The sequence below is a fragment of the Hippopotamus amphibius genome, chromosome 12 (genome assembly GCF_030028045.1).
Source record: "Hippopotamus amphibius kiboko isolate mHipAmp2 chromosome 12, mHipAmp2.hap2, whole genome shotgun sequence".
Classification (NCBI taxonomy): domain Eukaryota; kingdom Metazoa; phylum Chordata; class Mammalia; order Artiodactyla; family Hippopotamidae; genus Hippopotamus; species Hippopotamus amphibius.
In genome coordinates, this window is record NC_080197.1 from 81,037,531 (window position 1) to 81,062,374 (window position 24,844).

Here is a 24,844-nt window from a genome sequence, read left to right on the forward strand (position 1 = left end):
CCGAACCTTCTCTTCTCCACCTTTACTAGTTTTTCCAGATGCAACACAGGTCAACAGGGGGCAAAAAGCAGCGTCCCTGGCCCTATATTTCATTTCCATTCAGGTATTCACCTGCCCTAGGCTAGTCAGGCCGGGAGGGGTGCCCCCTGGCTGTCGGATCCCTGTTCAGTGACAGGATCCTCGACTTCTCTGAATTAATGTTCCACCAGTATTTCTCAGTCACCACTCAATGAGGTGTGCTACACACACCTCACTGAGTGGAATTCTCGAGACGCCTTTCCAAGACAGGTATTACTTCCTTGTCTTAGGGAAGAGGGGAGTGACGCGCAGAGCAATTAAGTGTCGTGTTAATTACACCATTATTAAGCGGCAGAACTGGGACTAGAATGCAGTAAATCTGACTTTGTAGTCGATGTAATTTCCGCCACACCAGGTGTTCTGCTGGGTACTTTCCAGAAAGAAGGAAACCACCTTTGAGGCGCTTCAAAGACAAGACAGACCGTAGTCTTACCGTGCTGAGTCTTCCCCTCTCATCGAGAATGTCTGGGACTCTGATTTTCAGAGAATAAGACTCCTCATGAGTGTCGTTTGATGATAATAATGGTGTTTTCCTACCTTATCCAAGGCAGCAAGTAAACTCTTTTTCACTTTCCCTTCTAAGCCCAGTCCCATTTAGGGGCAGAGAAGACCATGGAATGTCCCTGGCCACCGTCTGTGGGGCCCCTGTGGTCCTGTTCCAGGCCACGGAGCCCGGCAGCTGGTGGGCTCACAGCCTGCTTCAGTGCACCCCTGGGAGGCTGGGAGGCCAGGCCGCTGGGGCTGAGCTTCCGATTCAGATGACAGCCTCCGGGAGGGAAACTGGCATCATTTACACCCAGTTTTGTGAGACATACAGTTTAAATATTTCAAAGCCTTGAGTCATTCCACGTTGACTCAGACGTGTTTCTCATGATGCCCGATGCTGGCTGCAGGGCCCTGCAGAGGACTTCCTGAGTCAGGCTCCGGAGCTCAGGAGATGCACTGGGAAAACCTGCCCTAAGGAGCATGTGGCAGTGACAGCTGCAGGGGCCTCAGCCTGCAAAACACTCTCCCTGAATCCTGAAGACTGAGGAGCAAGCCAGTTTTCCCAGGAAGCAGCCAGTTAGGGTGTTCTAAACTGTAAAGCACCCAACTTCCTCCATCTCTAGTTTTCTGTTGTGAGAAGATGGGGTAAAATCAGGGAGACTTTTCCAAGGAAGTAAGAGAGCCACCTTGGAGGCATTTGCATTTCACACGCAGCAGGGTCTGTCTGTGGTGTAAAGAGAAAGGGAAAGGGACCTTTTCTGGGAATACTCTGCTGGGGCTTCTGGCAACAGAGCGGGAAGGGTCCCTGGCCTGGCCGCCAAGAAGGCTTGTCCAGTTGGGAGGAAGGTGGAGTTCCTGGATTCTCATTAAGAAATAGACTCCAAGGAAAGCATCCCAACATTTCCAGGCAGAAAACCAAACCAGAAAGTACTTGAAGCTCTGGTGGAAATATCTAGCTGGGTCTGGCCCTAGAACCAGTGCTCCTAACGTGATGGCGTGTTTGTGCCACATGTGAGTTCGTACCGGGAGGTCAGTTGAGGAAGGAGGTCAGGCAGCAAGGACACAGGGGTTGACATCAGTCCTAATAGCGGGTTTTTGCAGCTGACCTGTTTGGCTTGCTTGTCTATCCCTTGGTCTCTGTGGTTGGCTTGCTGGTCGACCGATCGGTTTGCAGTCTGGCCTCATTCTTTCCTTGTCCCCGTGGTAGTTGATGTTCTTGGTCTTCGTTTGTTCCATCCAACGCTTTATGGAAAATAAATGGATTCAAGTAAATCCCTGCCCTGCTCCTGAACTTCATACTCTATCTGAAGGGTGTGGGGCAGGTGACAGGAGTGTCTTCAACACCTAATGGCCAGAGGGAATTTCTCCCCTAGCGTGAGGAAGCCCTGGACATTCCTGATGGTCCCTGGGCCCTTTGAGACTGTGCAGGGTCCACCTGGTCAGCATGAAAAGGTTTCGGTTAGAATGGTCTGAAGATGACTAAGTGGTTGGACTGTCCTCTGATCACGAACAGAAATTTATCAGCAAAGACAGAAAAAACTTTTAAGGTACACTTTATGATAAGCACTGAAAAATATCCAGTATCTAGGAATAAATCTAACCAAAAACCTCTAAGATCTTTACAGAAGATCTGTGAAATCTCACAGAGAGGAATTAAAGAAAACTTAGTAAATGGAGAAATATGTCATGTTCATGAACTGGGAAACTCAATATTATTATAAAGATGTCATTTTTTTCTCAGTACAATCCCAGTTAAAACTCCAGATTGAACTTTAACCCAAGTCTTTTAGGGTCAGTAGGATGACCCTGGGGGTCCCAAGGCTTCAGCTCCTCTGGGTGGCTCTGCAGTGACCATGGAGGTTCCAGGGCAGGGCCAGCCCCAGATGCTCCATGGTCAGCTTGGGGGGACGGGGTGATGATGTGCCTGGGACTTGCTCTTGACCGTGACCAAGCAGGTGACGACAAGGGGAGAAGGGACTCCAGGCTCAGAGAAGCAGGTTTGCCCAGGGAGGTGGGAAGGTTCCCAACTATTCCCCCACCCCCACCCTGAGGGCTCACCCAGGCCTTGGCAGGTAAGGAAGCGGGGACAGCTTCTGAGACTTTCCCATCACCTTGGAGCTGCCTGCTCAGGGAGCGGCTGTGTGTCAGGCCCCCATAGCTCTCTGTGATCAAAGCCCTTTTCCACTCCCTCCCACCCAAGAACAAGCCAGAAAGCAAGTGGAACCAAAGTGGAAACACTCATCGACCCCCTGGCCCCCAGCTCTCATGCGTGAGAGCACCTGAAGCCTCGGGGACACCCCCGATGCAGGAGAACTGGGGCCCAAAGGCATTTCAACCTGAGGGGTGAACGAGGTCTCCAGGCCAGCGCCAGGACTGTCTGTAGGAATGAGAAGGTTCTGTGCCCACCGTCTGTGAACAGCCGCCTGCCTCCCGGGCTTCTTGGCTCATGCAGCCAAGGCATGGATTCTTAATTTTATTTAAATTAATTTAAATCCATGTGGCCACATGGCCAGTGCCTGCCTTATTGGGCTGCTCTGGACACTGCTTCTCCCCAGGACGTTCCTGGGCTCTGTGTCCCTGCATCGCCGCAGCTGCTCTGACTCCATGAACCCAGGTGGCTAATCTCAGGTGTGGGAGCCCTGTAGGTAGAGTAAGATGGGCTTCTGGCCCAGGGCTCCCCGTGTGGGTCCCCTCCTGGCCCCCTAGTCGTCCCCAGACCTCCCGGGTCTGGTAGCCGCAGGTGCCGAGGCGGGCGGCTCAGTGGTCAGCACCAAGCTGTGTGGCCGGGCCAGGCCGGCATGCTCTGCCCAGAAGGTCTGAGCTGAGAGTGTGGCTGGCCTTGGCCTTGCTGAGCAGGAAGGCAGCCTCCTCCTCATTTCTGACTGTGCTTGTGCGTAAGGGTTCCGGCTCCCAGTGCCCCCAGAGCAAAATCTCCTCTGCTGTCCTTAGGAGGGTTTCCTCTCTTGGAAAGGACTGTCAGCCAAGCCTTGGTGCAGATTCCCAGGGGTCACAGTCAAGGCAGGAAGAGCCATCACCAGCTCACTCCTTCCCTGGGCTTGTGCAAAGGGTCAGATGAGGGCTAGACCGGCAGAGGGGGGCCGGGACAGGGAGGTGGGGGTCAGGGAGCCTTCAGGGAGGCTGCATCTCCAGCCGGGAAACTGCAGTCAATTCCTCCTCTACCCTGTCAGCTTTGTCCACATCCAGACGCTTCTTTCCTTGAAGACCCAGCATCTGCTTCCCCTTTGGTAACAGCCTTCCTCACACGAGCACATCCTCCAGCCAGCTTGGGGCTCCCGGGGGCACCCCTGCCCCGGCAGATGGGGAGAGGGCTTCTGAGGCTGGACCCCCCGTCTCTGGTGTTTCCTTGTCCCTCGTGAGTGAACTGCTCCAGGAGAGGGGCCGGGCGGGTGGAGAAGCAGGGCGAGCCTCCCAGCAGGTGACCCTCTAACCAAGGAAGGGACCCTGTCTGCACAGCTGAGCCCCGCCTGCCTTGCTGCTCAAGTGGGGCTTATGTTTGGACTATGATTTTCCTTAGCATCCAAAATCAGCTTACCTTCTGTCCCCCAGAGAAGGCCAGTGTGGGGCCACGCCGAAGGGTAGGTTCCATCGGGGCAGCCCAGGCAAACGAGCCAAGAAGAACCAGGGCTGGGCTCCTCTAAGTGCCAGGAAGACCCCACAGGCAGGAGCCCTCGGGCCGGGGTCCTGGGAGTGATCCCTCCCTGAGCGACTGAGAGAAACATCAGGACCGTTTCCTTAGGGCCAGTAAAGGACCAGGAGACGGAGGAGAAAGCGGGGTGACTGGCAGGAAAAGGTGCCAGCCAGGGCCGTTTCCTCTCCTGTCTGGAAAGCTGAGACTCTCCTAGAAACTGGCTTCGTCTTCACCGGACACTATGCTGTGGCTAAAATCTGCTTTCTCTCTAGCTTTGCCCCTGGCTGCAGCCCAACACTCGCCCTAGTTCCCCTCTAACAGTGTTGAGTTAGGTGGACGTTTCTGCCTGAGGCAGTGATGTTTGTGAGGCTTTAATTTTTACAAAGCAAAGGTTACTCTGTTTCTTGCTTAATCATCCACTACCCTCAAATCCCACCGAGAGAGAAAATTCTGGGAGACACAGCAGGAAGCCATCTCCCCACTCAGCATCACCTTGAATGAGCCGTGAGGGCACATAGGGCTGTGGTCCAGACACACCTTGTTCTTTCGTGTCCATTTCTCAGTAAAGTGGGGAGGTTCGCCTAGCTGGACCTGAGTGGGATCATGGACATCTCAGTCTGCCCAGGCCACTGCAGAAGTCTCTTTCTCACGGTCTGGAGGTTGGGGGTCCCGGATGGGAGCACCTTCAGAGCCGTATTCTCTGGGGGGGCCCCATCCAGCTCACAACTGTGTCCTTGCAGGTGGAAGGGGTGAGGGAGCTCTGTAGGGTCCCCCTTTCAAGGACCCCAGTCTCATTCCTGAGGGCTCTTACCCCCAGGGCCTCATCACATCCAGAGGCCCCAACCCCATTCCACTGGGCGTTTGGGAAATCTGCAAGAGGGAAAACCCACATTTAGGACTGAGTGGGTGGGGCCAGTGTGCGGGACTGGTCTGCCCCATGGAGAATGGCCCTACGTATCCTGTAAGAGCATTTGGGAATTGTTTACGTAAGGAACAAGTAGGTAACGTTTAGCAGAACCTGAGACTAGGTGGCCAGTTAGCGGCCAAGGTTCAGTGCCGATAAGACTACCACTAGAAATATGAATGTCTGTTTCTATATCCTTCCGACTCGGAAAGTTTAACTCTAAAATAAACACCAAGAGCCAGCAAGAATATTTCCTTTTTGAAAATTGTATGGAAACTTAGACATTCTTTTGGACTGGTGGGCTTCAACCCTTTTATAAGCAAAGGTTCCTTTTGGTAACAAACAAAGTAATACTTCCTTAATTTTTCTTAGTAAAATTCAGAGGAAATTTAAATCTTTATGCACAGAAAATTCAGACCTATACACATAATGTCAATATATATATTATATATATATATGTACAAATAAGATTCCTGAGTTATAGTGGGAGAAGTCTGTGTTTAGTTCCCTGCACCCCCTCTACTGTCCATCTGCAGAAGGCCCACAGGTACCCGATGCCAGGTGGGTGGGGGCGTTGCAGTCACTATGATCAGAAATAATCCTAGGACTCGTGGAAGGGCCCTGTGTGGGGAGGGCAGTGCAGCTGTTGCGTTTCATTATTTAACGTGGAGATGATTCGTGCTTGGTGACACGGCTGCATGAAAGTCACCAGGAGGGGACAGGGTCCCCTGGCCTGCAGGCGGTAGCATCCAGACCCACCAGCCCGGCCCTGCGAAAGGCAAGGGAGGGGGTTCTGCAGGCAGGGCCAAGACCCAGACAAAACAGCGGTAGGAACAGCAAGACTGCGTGAGGTCCTGGCGCCAGTGCCCGCCACAGGCTGGTGGTTGCTCTGTCTGGCACAGGAGGGGTCAGGCCTGGCGACACATCTCTGGAGCCAAGGGAGGACGTGCTCGTCCACTCCATGTTCACTGAAGCGGGTGCACGTGGGGGCTGCAGGGCCTCAGTGGGTCACACCTGCCGGTGCTAAGGAGCGGCCAGCCCATTGCGTGGTTGGGTTGGGAAGGGCACAGGGGCGAGGATGGCACTGTCAGGTCGGGTTTGGGGCGCTCTTCCCGAGGCCTAATCTGCGCAATGGGCAGGGAGAGGATTCCAGGTGGGCAGACAGCTCCCCGCTCCCGCCAAGGCTGCCGTCCTCTGCCGCCTTCCCCTTCACGGGGGCTCCCAATGTCCCTTTGAACCAGAGGTGCCTGTAGACGTTGCCATGTGTCTGACAGCGTTGCCCGCTCTGGGCGTGTCCCCTGGAACCTTCATCCTGGGCGATCCTGTAGTGGGATCCTGCAGTGGACCCAGGTGCCACCTGGGGCAGAGGAAGATCCTTCCCAGGCCCCAAAGGAGCGCAGCCGGTCCTCCATCCCCTCACCTCTGCGGGCGGCTGTGTGTCAGGTCAGGCTTATGCTCTGCCCACACCGTGCTCATTTCCAGGTGTCCAGAAGCACTGTTGGTGAGATAAATACATGAGGGCCTTTGAAATTTTCCTGAGGAGGAAAAAGCTTAATTCCAAAGAGAAGCCAGAGCAGGTGTCCACTTCAAAGAGTGCGTTCCTCTAACAACTTGGAGCACAGCCCCCGTCACCACCACCTGCCCAGGCTCTCCCTGACCCCAGCCCCCACCTGCTGCCACCCTTTGCCAACACCCCCCCATCCAGGTCTGTCTGTGCAGGGGGCTCCAGGGCATCTGAAGGGGCACATCACAGGGCGGGAGCTGCCAGGGGCCGGGAGCAGCTGTGTGCCAGCCGCGCCGCCCCACTAGACGCTGGTAATTTCCCTGATTACTGTTATGTCTGAATGACATCCTAATGTCACACAATTTATATTATCTCTGCGTGGTGGCGGCTACCAGCGTGACACGCGGCTGCCAGCTGCACCCCCTCCCCCCCACATCTCCTTGTCCCACAACCTGGAACCCAGGAAAGACCGGGCTTCCGGGACTGGGCATCGAGTCCCGGGCTCACTCCAGCCAGGCTCTTACTTGGCTGGACCCGCTTCCCTGGTCAAGCACATGCTGTCTCCGCCCCCATTTTAGGCCCCGCCTCCCTCAGGCAGCCCTGTCTCCCTCCAGCAGCTCCACGTCCAGCCTCCACCCGGCCCCCCCCATGTCGATCCCTGGGGCCAGGTGTCCCTGGAAGGGAACAGTCTTGGGGTAGAGACCCTGGACAAAGTCCTGTCAGCTTTCCCCCCCCAGGAAGAGCATTGAGTCACCTTCTCTGTGTTCCTTGGCTTCTCTCTGTCGGACCCATCAGAGGTAGATGAGGAAGTGGGCAGGAGGGGATGGAGAAGAGGAGAAAGGCAGCAATGGCAGCATGGTCCCAGGTGTGCAGAACCCTGTGGACCCGTCTCACCACCATCCTGTTTAAAGCATGTGTTGCCTCTGAGACAATCACAGAGTAGACCCTGCTGGGTGGGGAAGGGGCTGAGAGTCCAGATTTCCGGGGCCAGGGCCTGTACCTGGACTTCCTTGCTACAGCCCTGCTCTTGGGACCAGAGACGGGACGTGGGCCCACCTAGCAGCCCACTCCTCTCCTCCCAGCCAGAGCACAAGGGGCTTGGGTCTCCCTGAGATGAATAGTGGTTTGTAGGAACCTGGAAGTTAACTGTCTGGGTGAACCCGAGTTTGACAAAGTCTAGCCAGGACAGCTTGCCAGGGCGGTCACCAATCTCAAAACAGTGCCAGATTTCATCTGAGAATCTCAGGACAGCCAAGTCCTCACTAGGATGCAAGGCAAGACCCACTGAAGGGAGCTCGGGATTCTGGAACCTTCACCTTCTCCCTCCTCCTTCCACCTTCCTGGGCTTTGCCTTTCCCACTGCTCAGTCCCATCCCCAAAACTGACCCTGTGCATCTGGCCTCCCTAGGAGGGGGAGGACTGGCCCCAGCAGCCATGACGGGCGTGGGGACTCAGCGGGCTTCCTGCAGGTGCAGGTGCTTCACTTAGGGCGTCCTGTGTCACCCACACTGTAACCTGAATGTTGTCATGTCATAGGTGGGGAAACCGAGGCACAGAGAGGTACTGGTTATCTGCTCAAGGTCACCAGCCAGTAAGAGCCAGAGGGAGGACTTGAACCCAGACACCTTGCCTCCGGGGGTCACACCCTTAACCACTACACCGCCTCTTTCAGCTTGAAACAGCTCCACGGATGCGGTGATCAGGGCACAGATGATCCACGAGACAAAAGTCCAGAATTCTCGTGCAGGTGAAATGCATCGTAGATGCTGGGGCAGCAGTTTCCCTTCCTAACAATGATGTGCTGAGGCTAGGAGCCTCTGCCGCAGCAGCCAGTAAGCGCAGGGTCGGCGCCCTTGGAAGAAGGGCCCGCAGGTGCTTGCCCTTCAGCCTGGGGGGACATGCACGAGACCTCCCGAGCCTGGGGGTCCACTCAGCCTGCAGGGTTAGGGGTGGCCAGGGAAAGACATCCCCCAGAATACCGTCCCCCCCCCCGCCCCGGCAAGGCCCCCTGGCTCTGAGGAGCTGGACATCGAGAGGTTTGGTTCACCACTTCAGGGAACGCCTAGAACCCCTTTCCCTAACCCTGACTTGTACCAGGGAAAGAGCAGGTGCCACATATGACCTGGCTCCAGGTCAACCTGATTTCGTGAGGAAAAAGTCTACAGTTTTTTCCCACTCTGCTTCCTCCATCGCACACCCCAAATCTGTATCACCCATGGTTTCCAGCAAACAAGGAGATGGGTGAAGACAGGTGTGTGTGAGTGTCTGTGTGTGTGAAACAGAGAGAGAGAGAGGACACAGCTCTCGCACTCCTGAGAGCACAGGGAGAAGTCTTCCTCCTGGACCCCATCCACTTGGAGATTTAGCAGGTGTGTCTCTTGGCTACCTGTCGACCCCGCTGGAGGGTGTCAGCTTGTTTCTGGGACGTATGGAACGGATGAGAGGAGGGGCTGACAGCTGGATCTGAAACTGCGTTTGTGGTCCGACTTGGAGTGTTGACGGGGCTGGAAGGCGATGGACGCGGCAGGGGGAAGCGGCCCCTTGAAGGGATGCTGTCACTCCCCCACTCAGGCCATGTGTAAACCTCCCCCAGGAGGGAACCAGTGGGGCTCTGCGGCCAGTGGAGGCCCTGGCTCTGGGCCCACAAGACAGAGAGGTCAACCCAACGCCCTTGCAGCACAGCCTGTGGAGGGCCAGGGTGAGGCATGAGGCCAGCAGAAGCCGCCGGCTGCAGAGGGCTGGGGCAGGCCTGACGGTCCTGCGTATGCACACACAGGAGCCCGGGAGCGGGGGTGACAGCGATGCATGGGGTGGGGGGTTGGGTTGTAGGGTCCCTGGGGGCCTGCCTCCTCCCGGTGCTCGCAGCTGTTAACCTCTTGTCCGCCCTGCCTCTGCCAGCCTTCCTCGCTTTCAGTCTCTCCCCTCAGCTGCGTTGCGGACCAAGGCCAACTCACCCATCTGTTCCAGGTCCCTCTGGTGAATGAACAGACTCCAGCCCCTCCCCCTCCCTGAGCAGCGAGACGCCCACTGACCTCCTCCTCCTGCCCCCAGACCCGACTAACGCTCTGCCCCCGTGTGTTCTAGGCTGGATGCCGGGCGTCCTGGACTCTGCTCTGGTTCCTGCTCCCTCCTTCCTCTCGCTGGACCCCCTCCCCTTCCCCTCCCGAAGCAGCTCTGCCCACACAGATGTTCTTCCTCTCTAGAGATAGTCCCCCCGTGTTTTCCAAAACCTGATGTTAAAGCTCATGCACATTTGTCGTTCGTTTGGGGTCTTCACTCTTTGTCCTCAAAACCAGTGCCCCCACATGCTCCATGGTGCTGTGTGAGGACCCAGGAGGGAGTGGGTCCTTTCCCGCTCACAGCGTGTGACTCGAAAGGGAGAGAGAAGCCTCTCTCTGCCTCAAAGGCACTGGGATATTCAGAAAAATACTTGGAGAAACCAGCAGGACAGCCAGGGTTTCAAGTGACCCTCACCTCACCCACGCCCTGGCCAACCTCTGCCCCGCCACTGGGCTGTTCAGAGTCTCCACGGTGGCAGTTCTGCTTTCTTTTTGGCAGAAATGCCTGGGAACCGGGAGGCCCCTTTCCCCGTGACCCGACCTCCACACTAAGAATAACAGCCCTGGGATAGCATGTCTTGTGATCTGGCTGAAATGGGGCACGGCTGGGAGGTGGCGGGCGGAGGGGAAGAACACACTCCTGAGAGTCAGAAATAGAGAGGGAGAGCTGGCTGCCCCAGGAGGGCTGGGGAGAGGGACCTGGGAGACTCTCAGAGCTCCCCCCGACAACCCTGGTGCTTTCTTACCTCCTCACCAGCCTCAGAAGTGCATCTCCTCGAAGCCCCAGCTCGTGGCTCAGAGGCTGGGGCATCCCTTGAAGAACCAAAGGGGCAAATGTCCTTTCTTACAGAAAACAAATGCCCTCGGTGCTGGGCCCTCCGCACTCCACCCCTGGGAAGGACAGCCGTCTGGTTCCCAGGGCTCCTGAACCGCGGGTACATCCACATGTCGGGTACATCCGCATGTCACAGAGCACCACTCCCTGACCCCTGCACTCTGAGAGGCAGCAGTTCAGACCCAAGAACCCGCCCTCTCTTTGCAGAGAGTCTGCCCACCCAGGACTCTGGGAACCTTTGCAGGGATGGGACAGCCTAACCCTTGATTGACCAGTTGTCCACGTACTTCAAAAAGTCTTTCAAAAATATTCATCTGTTTCCTTCCCTAAATAGGTGTGAAACAAACAAAATCCATGTGTGCAGGACAAAGAGGTGGAGTCAGCACCCTGATGTTCCCCACCAGGCACAACGGCCCCCAGACCCCCACCCAGCCTGCAGGAAAGGCTGTGAGAACCTCATTCTCTCGGGGGGCATTTTAGCGGGATCCTGAGTCAGAATGGTGGTGCTGGGGACGGGGGTGCTTCAGAGACACCCTGAGATATGGTCTAGGGTCACCTCCCATGTTACTGAACCTTGGGACTGACCTGGCCTCTGTCTCCGTTCAGGAAGGAAAGCCTCTGTCCAGAGGCACGTTCAGGGCTGGCACAAGGGTGACCCTGTCATAGATGCTGCTCTGATGACGTGGCCCCCTCGTTATTGTGAGCTTCACACGGGTCACCCCTGAGCCCAGAGGGCCTGGCTGCCCGACTGGACCACACCGACTGCGGCTTGCTAATTCCCAGACCACTCATCTAGGGGCCCCACCCCGTGCTCCCTCCCTCCCTCCAGGCAGCCCTCTGATGAGGAGCTGGAGGCCTAGGAGGTGCTGGGGAAGTAGGATGGGCAAGGGGGCTGCATCTGGAGGAAGGGGCACCCCGGGAAGGCAGGCCAGGGGGATGAAGGCCTCCCACCCTGGGCTCGGACTCCAGCAGCGACGGCGCGGCCCGACGGCGGTGCTTTGGTGCCGGCGCTCTTTTCTTGTCTGTCTAACCTTCCTTTTCACTCCCGTCCTGCCGCCCCGTGTAGGGCTACTTTAGTGACCCCTGGAATGTCTTTGACTTCCTCATCGTAATTGGCAGCGTAATTGACGTCATTCTCAGTGAGACGAATGTGAGTATGACTGCCCAGGATGCCTCCGTGTCCCCTCTCTCTCTTTACCTCCTTCGGTTTATTTTTGGTTTCCTGTTTTACCCCCTCCAGTCATGCTTTCTCTTGCACCTGCCGCCGTCCTGGGGAATGTGAGCGCCCACACTGTCCCCGCTCTGCCGGGCCGGGCGAGGGGCAGCTGGGGCTCCTCCTCCCCCACCCCAGACGCCTGCCCGGCGCCCCGACTAACCCGGCTTTTGTCAGGCTCCGCGAGCACCAGGTGCCAGGTGTGCGCCTCCAGACTGTGGAGTGGTAAGAGGGTCCAGTACGCCCACATAACCTCTTTCTTTTCTCATTTTTTTCTCTTCTCTCCTTTCTTTCATGCTTTTTTTTTTTTTTTTTTTTCGTTTTCCTCTTCGTTTTGTTTTGTTTTCCTTTGTTGTTGGTTTTTTCTCCTCTCTCCCTCCCTCGGCTCCTCTGCCCCATGCAGCACTATTTCTGTGATGCATGGAACACATTTGACGCCTTGATTGTTGTGGGTAGCATTGTTGATATAGCCATCACCGAGGTAAACGTAAGTACCGGCGTCCTTGCCCTGTGACGCCGTGCCTGCCCCACGCTCACCCCATCGCTCTCTTCCTCCCATCTCCTCCTCCCAACTCCTTCTTTCCACTTAGTTATTCTCATTTGTTTGTTTTTTACATTGGTTTAAAGGATTTTTTTTTTCTTGTTGCTTTATTTTGGAATTTTTTTAATGTTTGGAACGAGCTAGGCCCCCCTTTCCTTTTGACTTTTGATTGCTGCATCCTCTCTCCCCCCTTTACAATCAGCCTGGCATGGTGCACACTGTCTAGGAGGATGCAGCCCCGGGATCCCGGAGTGAGACAGCGGAGGGGTGTTTACGTCCCCTGGGCAGCTGCTGGGGCGGGGACCCACCTCTTTTCACCCCTTCCCACCCCCAGCATTCAGGAAACGAGCTCTCCCGGGGACCCCGGGGTGAAGGCTTGCACTTGGCCAACACTGAGAGCCCATTGTATTCACGCTGAAAGGGCCCCTCCACTGGGAGGTGGGGGAGAACAGCCAGCACCCCTCTTTTCTGGAGAGGGCTCCTCCACCCCCCACCCCCTGCTTGCTGTGGGAGCACCTGGCCCCAGGTGAACCTGCCTAAGAAGACCGGCCTTGCACCTGCCTGGCTCTCCGCCTCCCCGGCCCCCTGCCCTGGTTCCAAGGCCTCCTGCACCTGCTCCCGGGAGCTGCTCCCTCCTAGACAGTCCCTCCACAGCCCCTGCACACGTACCTCTGTTTCCCGGCATGTTCAACCTTCTCTCTCTATCTGTAGGCAAGCCCTCTTGCGGTTGGTCTTTAACATGTGTGGTTTAGTTTTTTGTCATAATTTTTCCTTGGTTAAGAGACAGTAATGTTTGCGCAAACGTTGATGTGCTGAACCGTTGAATAACAGCACGGAGCACAGATGCTGTTGAGTTCTGATCTAAGGTGTCAGAAACACCCCACGACCACCACCGTCCCCCCCCACTGTGTCCTTACCTGCCCCCCGCACCCTGTAGGTGGCTGCCGGTCGGTTGAACTGACGTTATTTTATGTCCTGATTCCCCTGATCATAAGCCTATCTGCCCCCTTCCAGCGGATGGACCTTGGGAGGAGGCTGTTCCGCTTTCCCTGTGTCCCCTGCCATCAACCTCGCCCCCTCCCTGCTTGCCCCATAGCACAGATTCGATTGCCCCTCTGTCTCGGGGATCTCCGGGGTGATCTGTCTTGCAGGGTGTGTGTGTGTGTGTGTGTGTGTGTGTGTGTGTGTGTGTGTGTACACACATTCCCTTGACCCCTTCCAGTAAATCGTCGGAGCACAAGGAAACTGAGCTCCCCACCCTGGCTCCGTTCCTCCCCTCCCTCGGCTCCCCCAACCCTGCGCAACCCTCTGTTGCTGGAGGGACCACAAGTTGTACCCCACGATATGTCCACACGCGTATCCACTGGCCAGGGCCCTGTGCTCAGACCAAGGGGCCCTCAGGGGAGACCAGGGAAGGGCGATGTGGGCCTGTGTCTGGAGGGGAGGTCCCTGCGAGGATCTGTGCCTGGGGACTTGGAGCCAGTAACAGCAGGCAGCTCCCTGGGTGCAGAGGAACCCCCTCAGTCCTGGGGTCCCTCACTGTTGGGGGAGCCTTCCATCACTCAGCCTGCCATTTTCTTCCAAAGTACTGCTATTTTTAAAGAATAACAAAGACAAAGGAAAAAAATTCTAGAGTATAAAATTTCTGCCCCAAAAGTGGCTGTTGGGGTTGGGGGTAGTGCAGGACCCCAAGAATGGCACGTGGAGTCACACACAGACCCTCCGTTTGTACAACAGTTTCCATTTACACTTCGCCTTGGCATCCAGCTCATGTGACTTCATTGCCCCGTGAGCCTGACAGACAGGAATGACCATCCCCGTTTGCTGAGGCACAGATGAGGATGGGTCACGTCAGTGCCTTTCCCACCCCTCGGCTGGAGCCCACGTCTCCTGGGGGAGGAGGGAGTGGGGAGAGGCCAGCAATCCTGTCTGTTCAGTCCACGACGCCCTTTGACGAACACGTACGTCTCACATCCTCCTCTTGTGGACTCCCGCCGGCTGGGATTTGTTCAGCCCTTACGTTCTGTTCTGTAGTTTACATCTTAACCACAGGAGGTTTTTTATTTTCTAAGCCATAAGTTATCAGCCCAGCCTCGCTTCCAGCTGAGAAGCCCCTCCAACTCCTCCCAGTGTCCTTCACCCACATGGAGGTGTTCCTTACTCTGCAGATTGGGGAGTTTGTGAAAAGTCATGCTGAACGTTCATCTGGAGGTGAAACGGGGAGAGAGTGTGTGATGCCGAGCAGAGGAGGTGTCCCCGACCGCTCCCTGCTCCCTGACACACATCCAGGAAGGACACCCGCATCATCACCCCAGGCAGGGGCCAGAAGGAGGGGCTGGACCGGGGTCAGACTGAGTGTTCGAGTCCTGCTTCTCCCCTGTCTGAGGAGGGTGACGATATCACGGTGCTGCACTCTGTAGCTCAACTTCAGAGCATCCATTTAAAAACCCAACATAAAAAAAAAAAGGCATAAATTTAAAGCGCTGTTGAAGGGGAGAGGCCGTGGCACCCAAGCCAAGGATGTTCTTTCCAAACCCCACCCTCCACTGACACACCAGCCAAACACAGAGGTCACAGCCCTTGTTCCCAGATACGCTTGGACTCTTGGTCAACGGTTCAGAGTCTCAGTCCGCTCTGCAAGTAGGACCAGGGCCTCTCCTGACGGACTGGATGTGGGCACCAGAGAAAGAGGTGCCCAGGAAGCCACGGGGTTCGGGCTGAGTCAGGGAGGATGGAGCTGGTGTCGGCAGGAGGGTGGGAGGCGGGACCCATTTGCACGAGGAGGACGGGGCTCAGGGACGCTGTCTACCTGACCGTCCAGTGGCGACGTCAGGTGGATAGGTGGACTCCTGGTCTGAGGTCGGGTGTGCAGTCAGCAGCACAGCGATGGTGCTCAAGGCTGAGACGGGTGAACAGCCAAGGAAGGAGGAGAGATGGGGGCACGCTTAGCCGGGGCCTCTGTGCTCAGGGCCACCTTGACCTCTTGCTCACTCTGGGAGATGCCCTTGGACCCTGCAGTGTGACCAGAGGAGACTCTGGGCCCCATAGCCACACTGGATTCTGTGTGCACGGTCGCAGTCTGGCTGCCCCCTTCCCTCTGGATGCAATACGTCCTCCTGCATCTGGGCAGAGTCAGCATCGTGTCCTCCTAAGGAAGTCCCCTGCTCCTCCTGTATCCCTTGAGTCTGAAATTCTGTTTTCTGGAAGGAAAACCCAGAGACGTAACCCGGCGATGTCAGTGGAAGCTCCTGAGGCATCAGAAGCAGCCCCCCCATCACCCTCCTCGACCTGCACGACGGGAAGTGCTGGGAGGCCCAGAGCCTTCATCATGGACACACATGTCCTCAGTCAAGGACAAGGAAGCCACGTGACCAAGAGCAGTGACCCACATCAGGGCTGAACATCCTGAGTGCAGTGCGGGGGCTGACCTGATCCCAGAAGCCCCACCTCCCGGCTCTGCACTGGGCACCTTCTAACAGCAACCCCCTCGCCGCCCGGCAAGTGCCTGTGAGCAGCACCTGAGGCTGTGGAGTCAGAATTGTCACCTGGAAACTCTCCAGAGAAAAGGGCCCAGGGACCCTCGGGTGGGAACAGGACGGCCCACGTGATGGACAGGACATGGCCGAGGGGCTACAGGCAGGTTCAGAGGGAGGGAAGCCGGTGACTTGTGTGGACACAGCACTAGCACAGGGCGGCCAGAGCATCCAAGCTGGACGGGAGGTGAAATGACGGGGTCACATTAGGAGCTGGGGGAGGGCAGGAGGGCACAGTGCTGCCCTTGGCAGGGGTGTGTGGGCCCCACACCAAGGCCACCACATGTCACATCCCTGGGTGGGATGAGCTTGTTCAGGGTTTGCCAAAGCCATACAGCTATCAGATGGTGAGACGAGGGCTGAAACCCATTCCTGCTCTTCTGAGAGCCCTTTGGCCAAACCGACGGGGGCTGGAACCCCCAGGGCCCCGCACCCCCAGGCCCCTGCTCAGCACACTTCCAGCCTCGGGACCCCAGGCTGGGTGGCTCAGCCGAACTTCTTTGGGCCTGTGGACACTGAGGGATGCTCAGACGCCCGGGCCCTGGGTCAGTGAGGCTCAGAGGCCAAGGGCACGGAACGTGTGGAACAGACCCCTCACCTGCCCGCTGGACAGGAGTAGAAAGTGGGCAGAGAGGACAAGGGGGAAGGGACAGGTTCAGCCTGGAGCATCCAGGATGCGTGTCGGGGCCTCGGGTGCTGCCCCAGGTGCTGCTCACCTGGCTCCTGGGGCCAGTGGTCCTTCGACCACAGACCCACAGGCACGACTTCTGACCACAGCCTTCACCGGCTCCCTGTAAAAGTAATACAGCAGGTTGGCTCCTGCTTTGGCCTCAGGGCCTCGAGTGACCGGGAGGCAGTGTCCTGAGTCAGAGCGCCCACTGCACATCCACCCACACGGGGCTGAGTCAGAGCCTCCCTCCACCCCCAGCCCGCATGCCCACTCCCGGCTCCCCTTCCCCCACCATGGCAGAGAGGGGCCTGAACGGGCATCAGGGTCTACCTGACTCTGGTCCATGCAGCCGGGGCTGCTTCTTGATTAAATCAGAGTGGTGGTCTCAGGCCAAGCCGGGTGGGGCAGCTGTGACCCTTGCCACCTTCCTGCACTGCCCCCCACCCTGTTTTCCCTCTGCTGGTCCCTCCCCCGCTGCTCACGGAGCCCCTCCCAGCCCCTTCCTTCTCAGCACCACCCCCACTCTCATGCCCCCAACAAACGAAGCCACCAAGTCACCTTGTTCCCAAAACATTAGTTCACGGGAGGGCAGTATTGACTCAGGGAGCTGCCCACCTTTAAAGCGTGGAAGGTAAGGCTTGACCTAGAGACATCTCGAGCTCGGAAATAAGACCCTCAGGAGCACGGCCGCTAAGTGAGGAGGTAGGACCCAGCCCCCAGTTGTCCTAAAAGGCAGTTTCTCCTCTGCTGGGAAATGCATTTGGTCCTGAGAGGTTGAGCAGGGTCCCACTCACCCAGCAGTGAGCTGGCCCTGACTGGCCATAGTCCAGCTGGACACGGGGAGCTCTTTCCAGAGCCTGGCCTCTGCCTGCAGGACAAGGCCCACGTGCTGGACAGCAGGCCACCTGGCGCAGGTGCCCGAAAGCAGTGGCCTGGGGAGGGTCTCAAAAAACCCCTGGAACCTGTTTCTAACGGTTCTCACCGGACTGTGCTAGGCCATCCAGTGTCCCAGCAGCCAGGACCTGACCGGGCCCCTCTTGCCCTCCGCCTACTGACCGAGACCCCTTCACCTTCCGTTGTCCTCTAATTTTCTTCCCTTTCCTCTCTCATTCTCATCTTTTCTGTCCTCATACAGCCCCCTCCTTTCCCCTAGACTGGAGGATTGGATGGAAGGAAGCTATCAGGACACAGCCCTGGTTGGGCCAGATGGCCATCCGTCTGGGCAGTGGGTGTCACTCATCCCCGGCGAAGCCCGCTGCCAGGGTGATTGCCAGACGGCACCTAAAGCAGAGGGACCTTGAATATTCCCTGAGCTCGTGGAGGAAGTGAGGGAGCTGATCTCAGCAGCCCCCAAAATGCTGACAAGAGCCCCCCAAAAACACTCCCTCTGTCTGCTTCTTGAGAGCCAGCTGCTCTTGCTTATTTCCTTGAGTCTGTCTCTCTCTTTCTTCTCCATCCCTCAGGCTCATTGTGTCCATCTCTGTCTCTGTCTCTCTGTCTCCCCCCCACCACCACCACCATGTATGGGATGTTGTGAGTGCTCCTGACAAGCTGACTTCATTCATTTATTCTTCGTGAGTTCCTTTTGTTGGTTATCTGTTTGAATGACTGTCCCTCCCAAGGGAGGTAAAGCAACCCTGCGATTTTGTGATCAGTCCTGTGTAGCGGGAGTTCCGGCAGGTACCACCACCTGAGGAGCCGTCAGGCTGCAGTGGACAATGAGCAGCTCCTGAGGCCTCAGCCACTGCCTGCACCACTGACAGCACAGCTTGGTCACCACAGTTCAGCCCACAGAGCCCCTGCACCACATCTCTCCTCCAGTCCCCTTGGGGCCAAAGACCCCTCAAGGGATGCTCTGAAGAGCATTTCAGCCAGATGCCTGTGACCACAAAGGACCCCCTTTCTGGCTAGAATCTCCTTCCTCTTCTGGGTAGAATTTTCCTTTGGAGAAACAGATGTGGGCCCATGGGGGAGGGGGCTGCCTGTCCACCCTCCACTCTCCCATCTTTGGGGTGACTCTAACTTGCTCGCTGCCCTTTTCTGTCCTTGTCTCTGCCTTCCTCGTAACCCCCACCTTCCTCTTCCCAACTCTCCTCCTCCTCCACAGACCTAGTTCCATTCCTCCATTCATACCAGACCAAAATGGAAACTGTGCTTAAGAATTGCTTTTGAACACCCACGTTTCCTTCATTTGCCCTCAAATCTGAAGGCCGGTGGCACTGACCCTTCGCTGTGTCTCCCGGTTGACATGTGTTTACTTAGACCTTGCATCTCCCTCCCGAGGAAGCACGTCATTCAACCTTGGAGAGCTGGCAGTTTACAACAGATTTTACTTTGACCTCCTTAAAATCCCTTCCCTACAGCCGCCCCTGCTGGCTCTGAGGGTCAGCACCTCCCAACCCCTCCACGTCCATAGGGCCACACTTCAGTTCCTGGGATGTGCGTTTCTCATGGTTGGAAGAGAGGCTGGAAAGGTAATGAGGACCCCCACCCCTGAACCAGCTCTGCTAGCTCCCGGCCCTGAAGATGTCTCTAGAAGCACCTGACTCCTGCATCCCCAGCTCTCTCTCTACCAGCCTGGTGTTTATCCTCCAGACTAGGTTAACTGGGGTCTCTCCAACAAAGTCCCAACCCCCACGACACCATGACACACTCACAGCTGAACTAGCCATCCTGTCTTGCAGACCAAATGGAGATGAGATTAGAGACAGTTGAAGTAGAGAAGCAGAGCTGGCAGGGAGAGGGGATGGTGGCGGTTGGAGGGATGCCAGATAGACCCAGATCTTCAGGTGGTTTGGAACGGAATTTATATCAGATCCACTCTACATTCTGGACAAGAGGTTAGAAAAGCAAAGGTTCTGTAGGAAGGCACCCAATAAAAGACTCACACTCCTGTGATGTTGCTTTTGGCTCAGAGGAATGTGGACTTCCAATGACCAGAGATACACAACCGTTGTCTTGGTGGCTGCCACTAGGATTGGGCCCTCGTCCGAGGGCCCATTCAGACTCAGCTTTTCCTGGAGGGAGGCAGGTCATCTGCACCTTTCCAAGCCTACCTGTCCAAGAGTCACAGCCATGGCTCACAGCTGCTCCAAAGTGCTCTCGAACCACCTGATCACAGAGAACACCCTGGAAGACAGTTGGGTATTCCAGCCTTGAAATCTTCTACACGGTCCTACATCCCCATAACCCTCACCTCCTGGCCACGCAAAGGAGGAGGAGGAGCAGGGGAGAAGAGGAGGAAGAGGAAGCAGTCCATTTTTCATGTGGTTAAGTGATTTTCAGCAACCTCTCAGTTCTCCAGAGAGATGATGGGATGTAAACTGGGAACCACGCCCCACTGATTCTGGCGTCTGTCTGTCCATCCGTCCTGGAGAACCCTCTCTGCAGCCTCTGGTGTCCCTCAGTCCCCTCAGCTCCCACGTGTGGTCTAGAGAGAGGACCTCATTGAAGAGGAACAGTGAGGACATTCTGGAAACAAAGCCTTCATCCACTGAGGTGATACTTCTCATCTGATCCAGAACTTGGGTCAGGAAAGGCAGTTTTCCAAAGCCGCCCCAGGTCTTTGCCGGTTGAATGATACAAGGTGACCCATGTATGTGCACCCCAGTGAGTCCAGAGGCTGTCCCTGCTGCTGGCTGGGGCCTCTCTGGCAAGGCTCCACCTCTGTCCCACACGGGCAGGAGTAATCTTATTTCTACCAATTGCAAGATCAAATTAAGGTAATTGCCCTGATGTCCTAACCCCTTGAAAAGGACCAGATCATTTAAAAAGATCAGAATGGGCAGCTGAGAAATGGGCTCCACACTCCCTACTTGTGGACCTGAGCTGGCGGCAGGCGGGGTGCAGGGCAGATGCCCTGCTGTAGGGACTCTTACCCTCACTCCCCCCTCCCTGAAGACAGTAACTCGGGGGCACCAGGAGCAAGGTCTGGGGAAATGTCAGTGGGGGAGGGCTTGAGCACTCCGGGCTCCCGATTAATTCTGAATTTAGCTCAGAAGGTAGAAGTGATGCTCAGTGGTCCCTCAGGCTCTTCTGGGGGGTCACAGCGACCAGCAGACACGCTTGCCTGGGGCATCTGGGCGGCAGCGTGTGGGCCTACGATTCTCTGTGGGCAGGGCTGTGCAACAGGCCCCTTCCTGTTCTCTACCGCAGGAATCACTCCAGGTGTCTTCCTGGCTTTATTACGATACACAGTTACTTTCCAGCCCATGGGTCTTGTAAGCACAGCTCCACACGTGAGGACAGGCTTGTGCGAGCCACTGAGAGGCAACCCTGCCCCAGCAGGCTAGAAGCAGCCTCTGGAGAGCAAGGCTTTAAGGCCCAAGAGTAGAACTAACTGTGAGTCTCCACTTCTCCCCAAGTGAGGCTCCTTGGAGGCTGGGTTCCCGGAGGCCTGCCCTTCCTCTCGCCATGGCCTTCTTGTCTCCTGTTGAAGTGACAGATCGTGAGGGTTACAGAATTCATACGTACTATGAAAACAATAAGATTGCTCAAGCTGATTAGAATAGATCTAAAGGTAAATCTTTGAGTAGAACATGACTTACATAAATGAGGTCTGAAATGGAAGCATAAAAGGCCAAAAACAAGAAACTAATACATTTTAAAAGCCCAAATGAAGGATTCTGAATGTTTAAGAAGTAAAAGAAGATAAGTAGTTTTAATTTTTTCATGGCTGGGGGTTAATTCGATTGCGCCTGGTGACCCAGCTGGGGCCCCTAAATCACCCCCATCCTGGTCCCATTCAGGATGGGGTTGACCCTGAAGACCTTCAAGCATCTGCCCGGGGCCCTTGAGAGTAACAGGCAGCTTTGGTGGTTTTCAGGGTGCAGCCAAGGCAGGAGCAAGGCTAGAGCCCAGCACTGTGGACTCACCTCCGTGCGGCCCTTGTGCGCCTTCCCCACTGAAGCCCTGGAAACACGGAACTCCTCACACGTCAACACTGGGGCACAAGCCCCGACCAGCCGGGAACTTCCTGCATGCGTGCAAGCGTGCGTGTGTGTGTGCAAGCGTGCGTGCATGCGTGTGTGTGCAGGCGTGTGCGTGTCTATCTCCGTGTTCTCTCTGGGCCTGCTGGCCAAACCCTAGACACCCCACCCCCTCCAGGCACGTGGGTCGACCTGGCAGCTGCCGCCCCTCATGAAGCAGAGACAGTGTTTAAATGACCAGAGAGACGTCCTGTCCCTTCCTTCTCCTCCCTTCCCTCACCCTGTGTCTCCACCAGTCCCTGAAAAGAACACCTCCCAACTTGTGATGGGTAAAAAAGGAGTTTGCTGAGAAATCTGTTACCAAAGAAATATTTTCAGTCTGCAAGCAAATGTCTGGTTGTGCACATTTCCGTCCTTCAGAAACCCCGTTACACGTTCTCCTTGTTTGTACTTTGAAAACAGAAACACAGGAGCAACTCTCTGATAGTGGAGGGTAAGCGTGAAGTCCAGAGGAGCTGGCAGCTCAGGGGCTCAGGACCCATCCAGGCTGCGCTCTGTGTGTGAGGCCAAAGGGCAGGGCAGCTTCCCAGATGTAGCTCGGCTGCTGTGGGATACTCTGCTGTGGCCAGGCCCCTCAGCCTTGCCCCATAACGAGCCCAGAGTCAGACCCGTGAGAACAGTTTCTCGGGGTATTAACAGTAACATCCAAAATTGTGGGCAGGGCTTTCGAATTCTATAAACAAGTCCACACTCGTTATCTCAGGCCAGTGGCTAAGGTCCACACCTGGGGACCAGAAGCCCCGCAGGACCTTCTCCCTCCTGAGCCTCAGCTTGAGGGCTGGTCCCACCGCAGAGGGAGTTGACGACCTCAGTGGTAACTAAACCTCAGTCTTCCCCTGAACCTGGGGGGGGGCCACTGCCCCTGGGCTCCTTTGCTCAAATACATGTGGGCCAAGAGCAGCCCTGGGCACAGGCAAGGCCTCTCGCCTTCAGCTGGCAGTGCTGGGTAAGCACGTGCAGTGCCAGCCCCGGAGGCTATCTTAGGACACATGGCTGGTTAAAAGCAAACAAAACTTCCATCCTCAAAATCCAGAAGACCTCAGTGATAATGGGTGTGAATTAGTAGTTAATCTGTGGCCAGAGATGGTTCCAGGCAGAATGCCCAAGAGCCTCGCTGGGTGGGAGCCCATGGCGGAGACACCCAACCCTGCCAGGCCTGTGCTGTGTACCCCCACTTGGCCCTCCTGCCCTCCCCTGCCACTGCGTTGCTCCTGTGTTATCGAGACCTAGAATGCCGGGCGTCTTCGTCGGAGACTCATTACAGCTTATTTCTATCTGCCTTTCTTTAAAGCCAGCTGAACATACCCAATGCTCTCCCTTTATGGTAAGACCGAGCCTCCAGACCACGCTCTCAGCTTCTGTGACCCCTCTAACGTCCCCACTGTGCCCCACCCCACCCCCAGGGTCTCAGAGCCCAGTCCCCGATGCATGTCGCCCATGTCTGCCATGTGCCTTGCCTGCCTGGTCTGTGAGCTGTCGAGTGCTGTTGGTGTGACGTTTCCATCCTTGAGCTTTCCTGTGGGTGGCAGTTCACCGTGACCTTGACTGTCTAGTGAGCCACTGGGAGAGAATGGGACCTGAGGGCTGTTTCCTGTTAAACGTCCTGAGGACTCCACTGGCTAACGTCCCCAACCTTAACCTGATGTGGGGTATGCACAGGGCACCCATGGGCACCATGGCGAGGCCTCCAGGAAAGAGGAAGGAGAGGTGACGTAGCTGGAGATGGGGAGGCCCTCCTGGTCACCAGGCTGCCCTTGAGCTCTGAGTCAAAGCCCCAGTAAGAGGTTAAGCTGGGTTCATTACCCCGAGTGTGGTCACCCCGACAGTGTCACCTGTGAGGGGCATTGAAACTAGGACACACCCGCCTCCCTGCAGCAGACTGGTCGGGGCCACTCCTGCTCTAGGCGTCTTTGGCTGAAGTGATAGAGAGGCCACCCAGTGTGACCTTGAAGTCTCCTTGGAACAGCTGTCTCCAAGAGGCTGCCATCACAGACTTCAAACATGGGCCAAGTGTGGGTTTTTAGAAGGGCCAGTGAGTGGGTTGATTCCCTGAGCCTGAAAGTCAGCAGACAGGCGAGAGCAGTGGGTGGTGTTTCCTGATGAAGCCCACGCCCGTGGCTGGAAGGGCTGAGCCTGGACGTGCTGCCTGCTTGTCTGGAGGGCTCTGAACCCAGGACGAACTCAGATTGCAGGCTGGAGTTTTGCTTTTTAACGAATCACATGCAGATGCCTCTGCGGCACCAATTTCCCCAGCTCTTGCCGCACAGCTGAGGTTCCGTGTAAGCTGGCACTTGCTCTCCTTTCTCCCTCCCTGACCATGGTGGGGCTGACAGCCAAGTTACAAAGCCCTGAGCCTCCTCTGCACCCTCCTCTGGGGGAACGCAACCCCCTTTTAAGGAGAGAAGGCAGAATTTCAAGTAGGTATACAGATGATAGAAATGCAGAGATGAAGGGCATCGAAGACTCAAAACGCACAGGTGGGTAGGGCCCGGGGGCGGGATGGTCTGCTTCCAGTGCCCCCAGCCCCTGCAGCCCCCACCCACCAGCCTGCCCCGGGGGAGCAGCTCTGGTTTAGAAGGAGAAGGATAGATGCACGCAGGGCGGAGCAGGCTGTGCTGGGACCTGTAAAACCTCCCTCCCTCGTGGGTCCCCTGTTCTGATTGGGGTGAGGGGAGAGACCTCTGCAGTCCCAGCCACAGGGTTAGAACCAGGAGTTGCGGAGGCCCCAGTGCTGGTGGGATTTTTCGTGGGTGTTGTCAGGCCAGATCTGACCTGGAGATGGTTAGGAATAAAGCCAGAGGAGCAGAAATTGTGAAGCGGGGGCCACACGGGGCCCAGCAACAAGCCAGAGACGCCTCCGAGCAGGGGGCCTGCAGCAGGAGCAGTAACAGGAAGCCCAAACGTCCGTTCTCTCCTGGTGCCCACGGGGCTGGGGGGCTGCACTAGCTCTGGGGAACCGGCCAGCTTCCAGGGCCACCACCCTAGCTCTCTGGCCAGTGTGGGCAGGAGGAGGGTCGGGGGTCAGTCTGTGCTGATTGTCCTCAGATCTGGAGGAGAGGGTGACAGGGCAGCCTGTCCTACTCCTGAGCCCTGGCCAGGCACTCTCTGGCCCCAGGCTCCCCCAGGTCCAGCAGTCCTGGCCCCCGCCCCCCTCCGGATGCCCCTGAGGAGACCACCTGCCTTGAGTAGGACCCCTCACTGTCTGCTGCCCTGCCTCACCCTGCCCGGGCCCCCCACCCCCCAGGGCAGAGCTGGGTGGAGGAGCAGTGGGGTCTGCAGCCTGGGATCTGTCCCAGCACCAAGCTGCACCCCAGGCCCGCCTACAGCCATGGGGGGCTGTGGGAAGTGGGGGGACATACAGAGCGCTGAGACCAGGCAGCCAGG

At 56.7% G+C, this 24,844-nt stretch overlaps 1 protein-coding gene across 2 annotated transcripts in view; it reads left to right on the forward strand.

The window, feature by feature from the left end:
- Window positions 1-24,844, forward strand: part of CACNA1C (calcium voltage-gated channel subunit alpha1 C) — a 475,916-nt gene that overhangs the window by 415,114 nt on the left and 35,958 nt on the right. The window contains exons 30-32 of one of the 2 annotated variants that reach the window (XM_057703176.1): window positions 11,582-11,665; window positions 12,132-12,215; window positions 22,752-22,784. In XM_057703176.1, the coding sequence (XP_057559159.1) occupies window positions 11,582-11,665; window positions 12,132-12,215; window positions 22,752-22,784 (201 nt within the window). The remainder of the gene's footprint in view (window positions 1-11,581; window positions 11,666-12,131; window positions 12,216-22,751; window positions 22,785-24,844) is intronic. The other variant, XM_057703175.1, reaches the window with a different exon arrangement.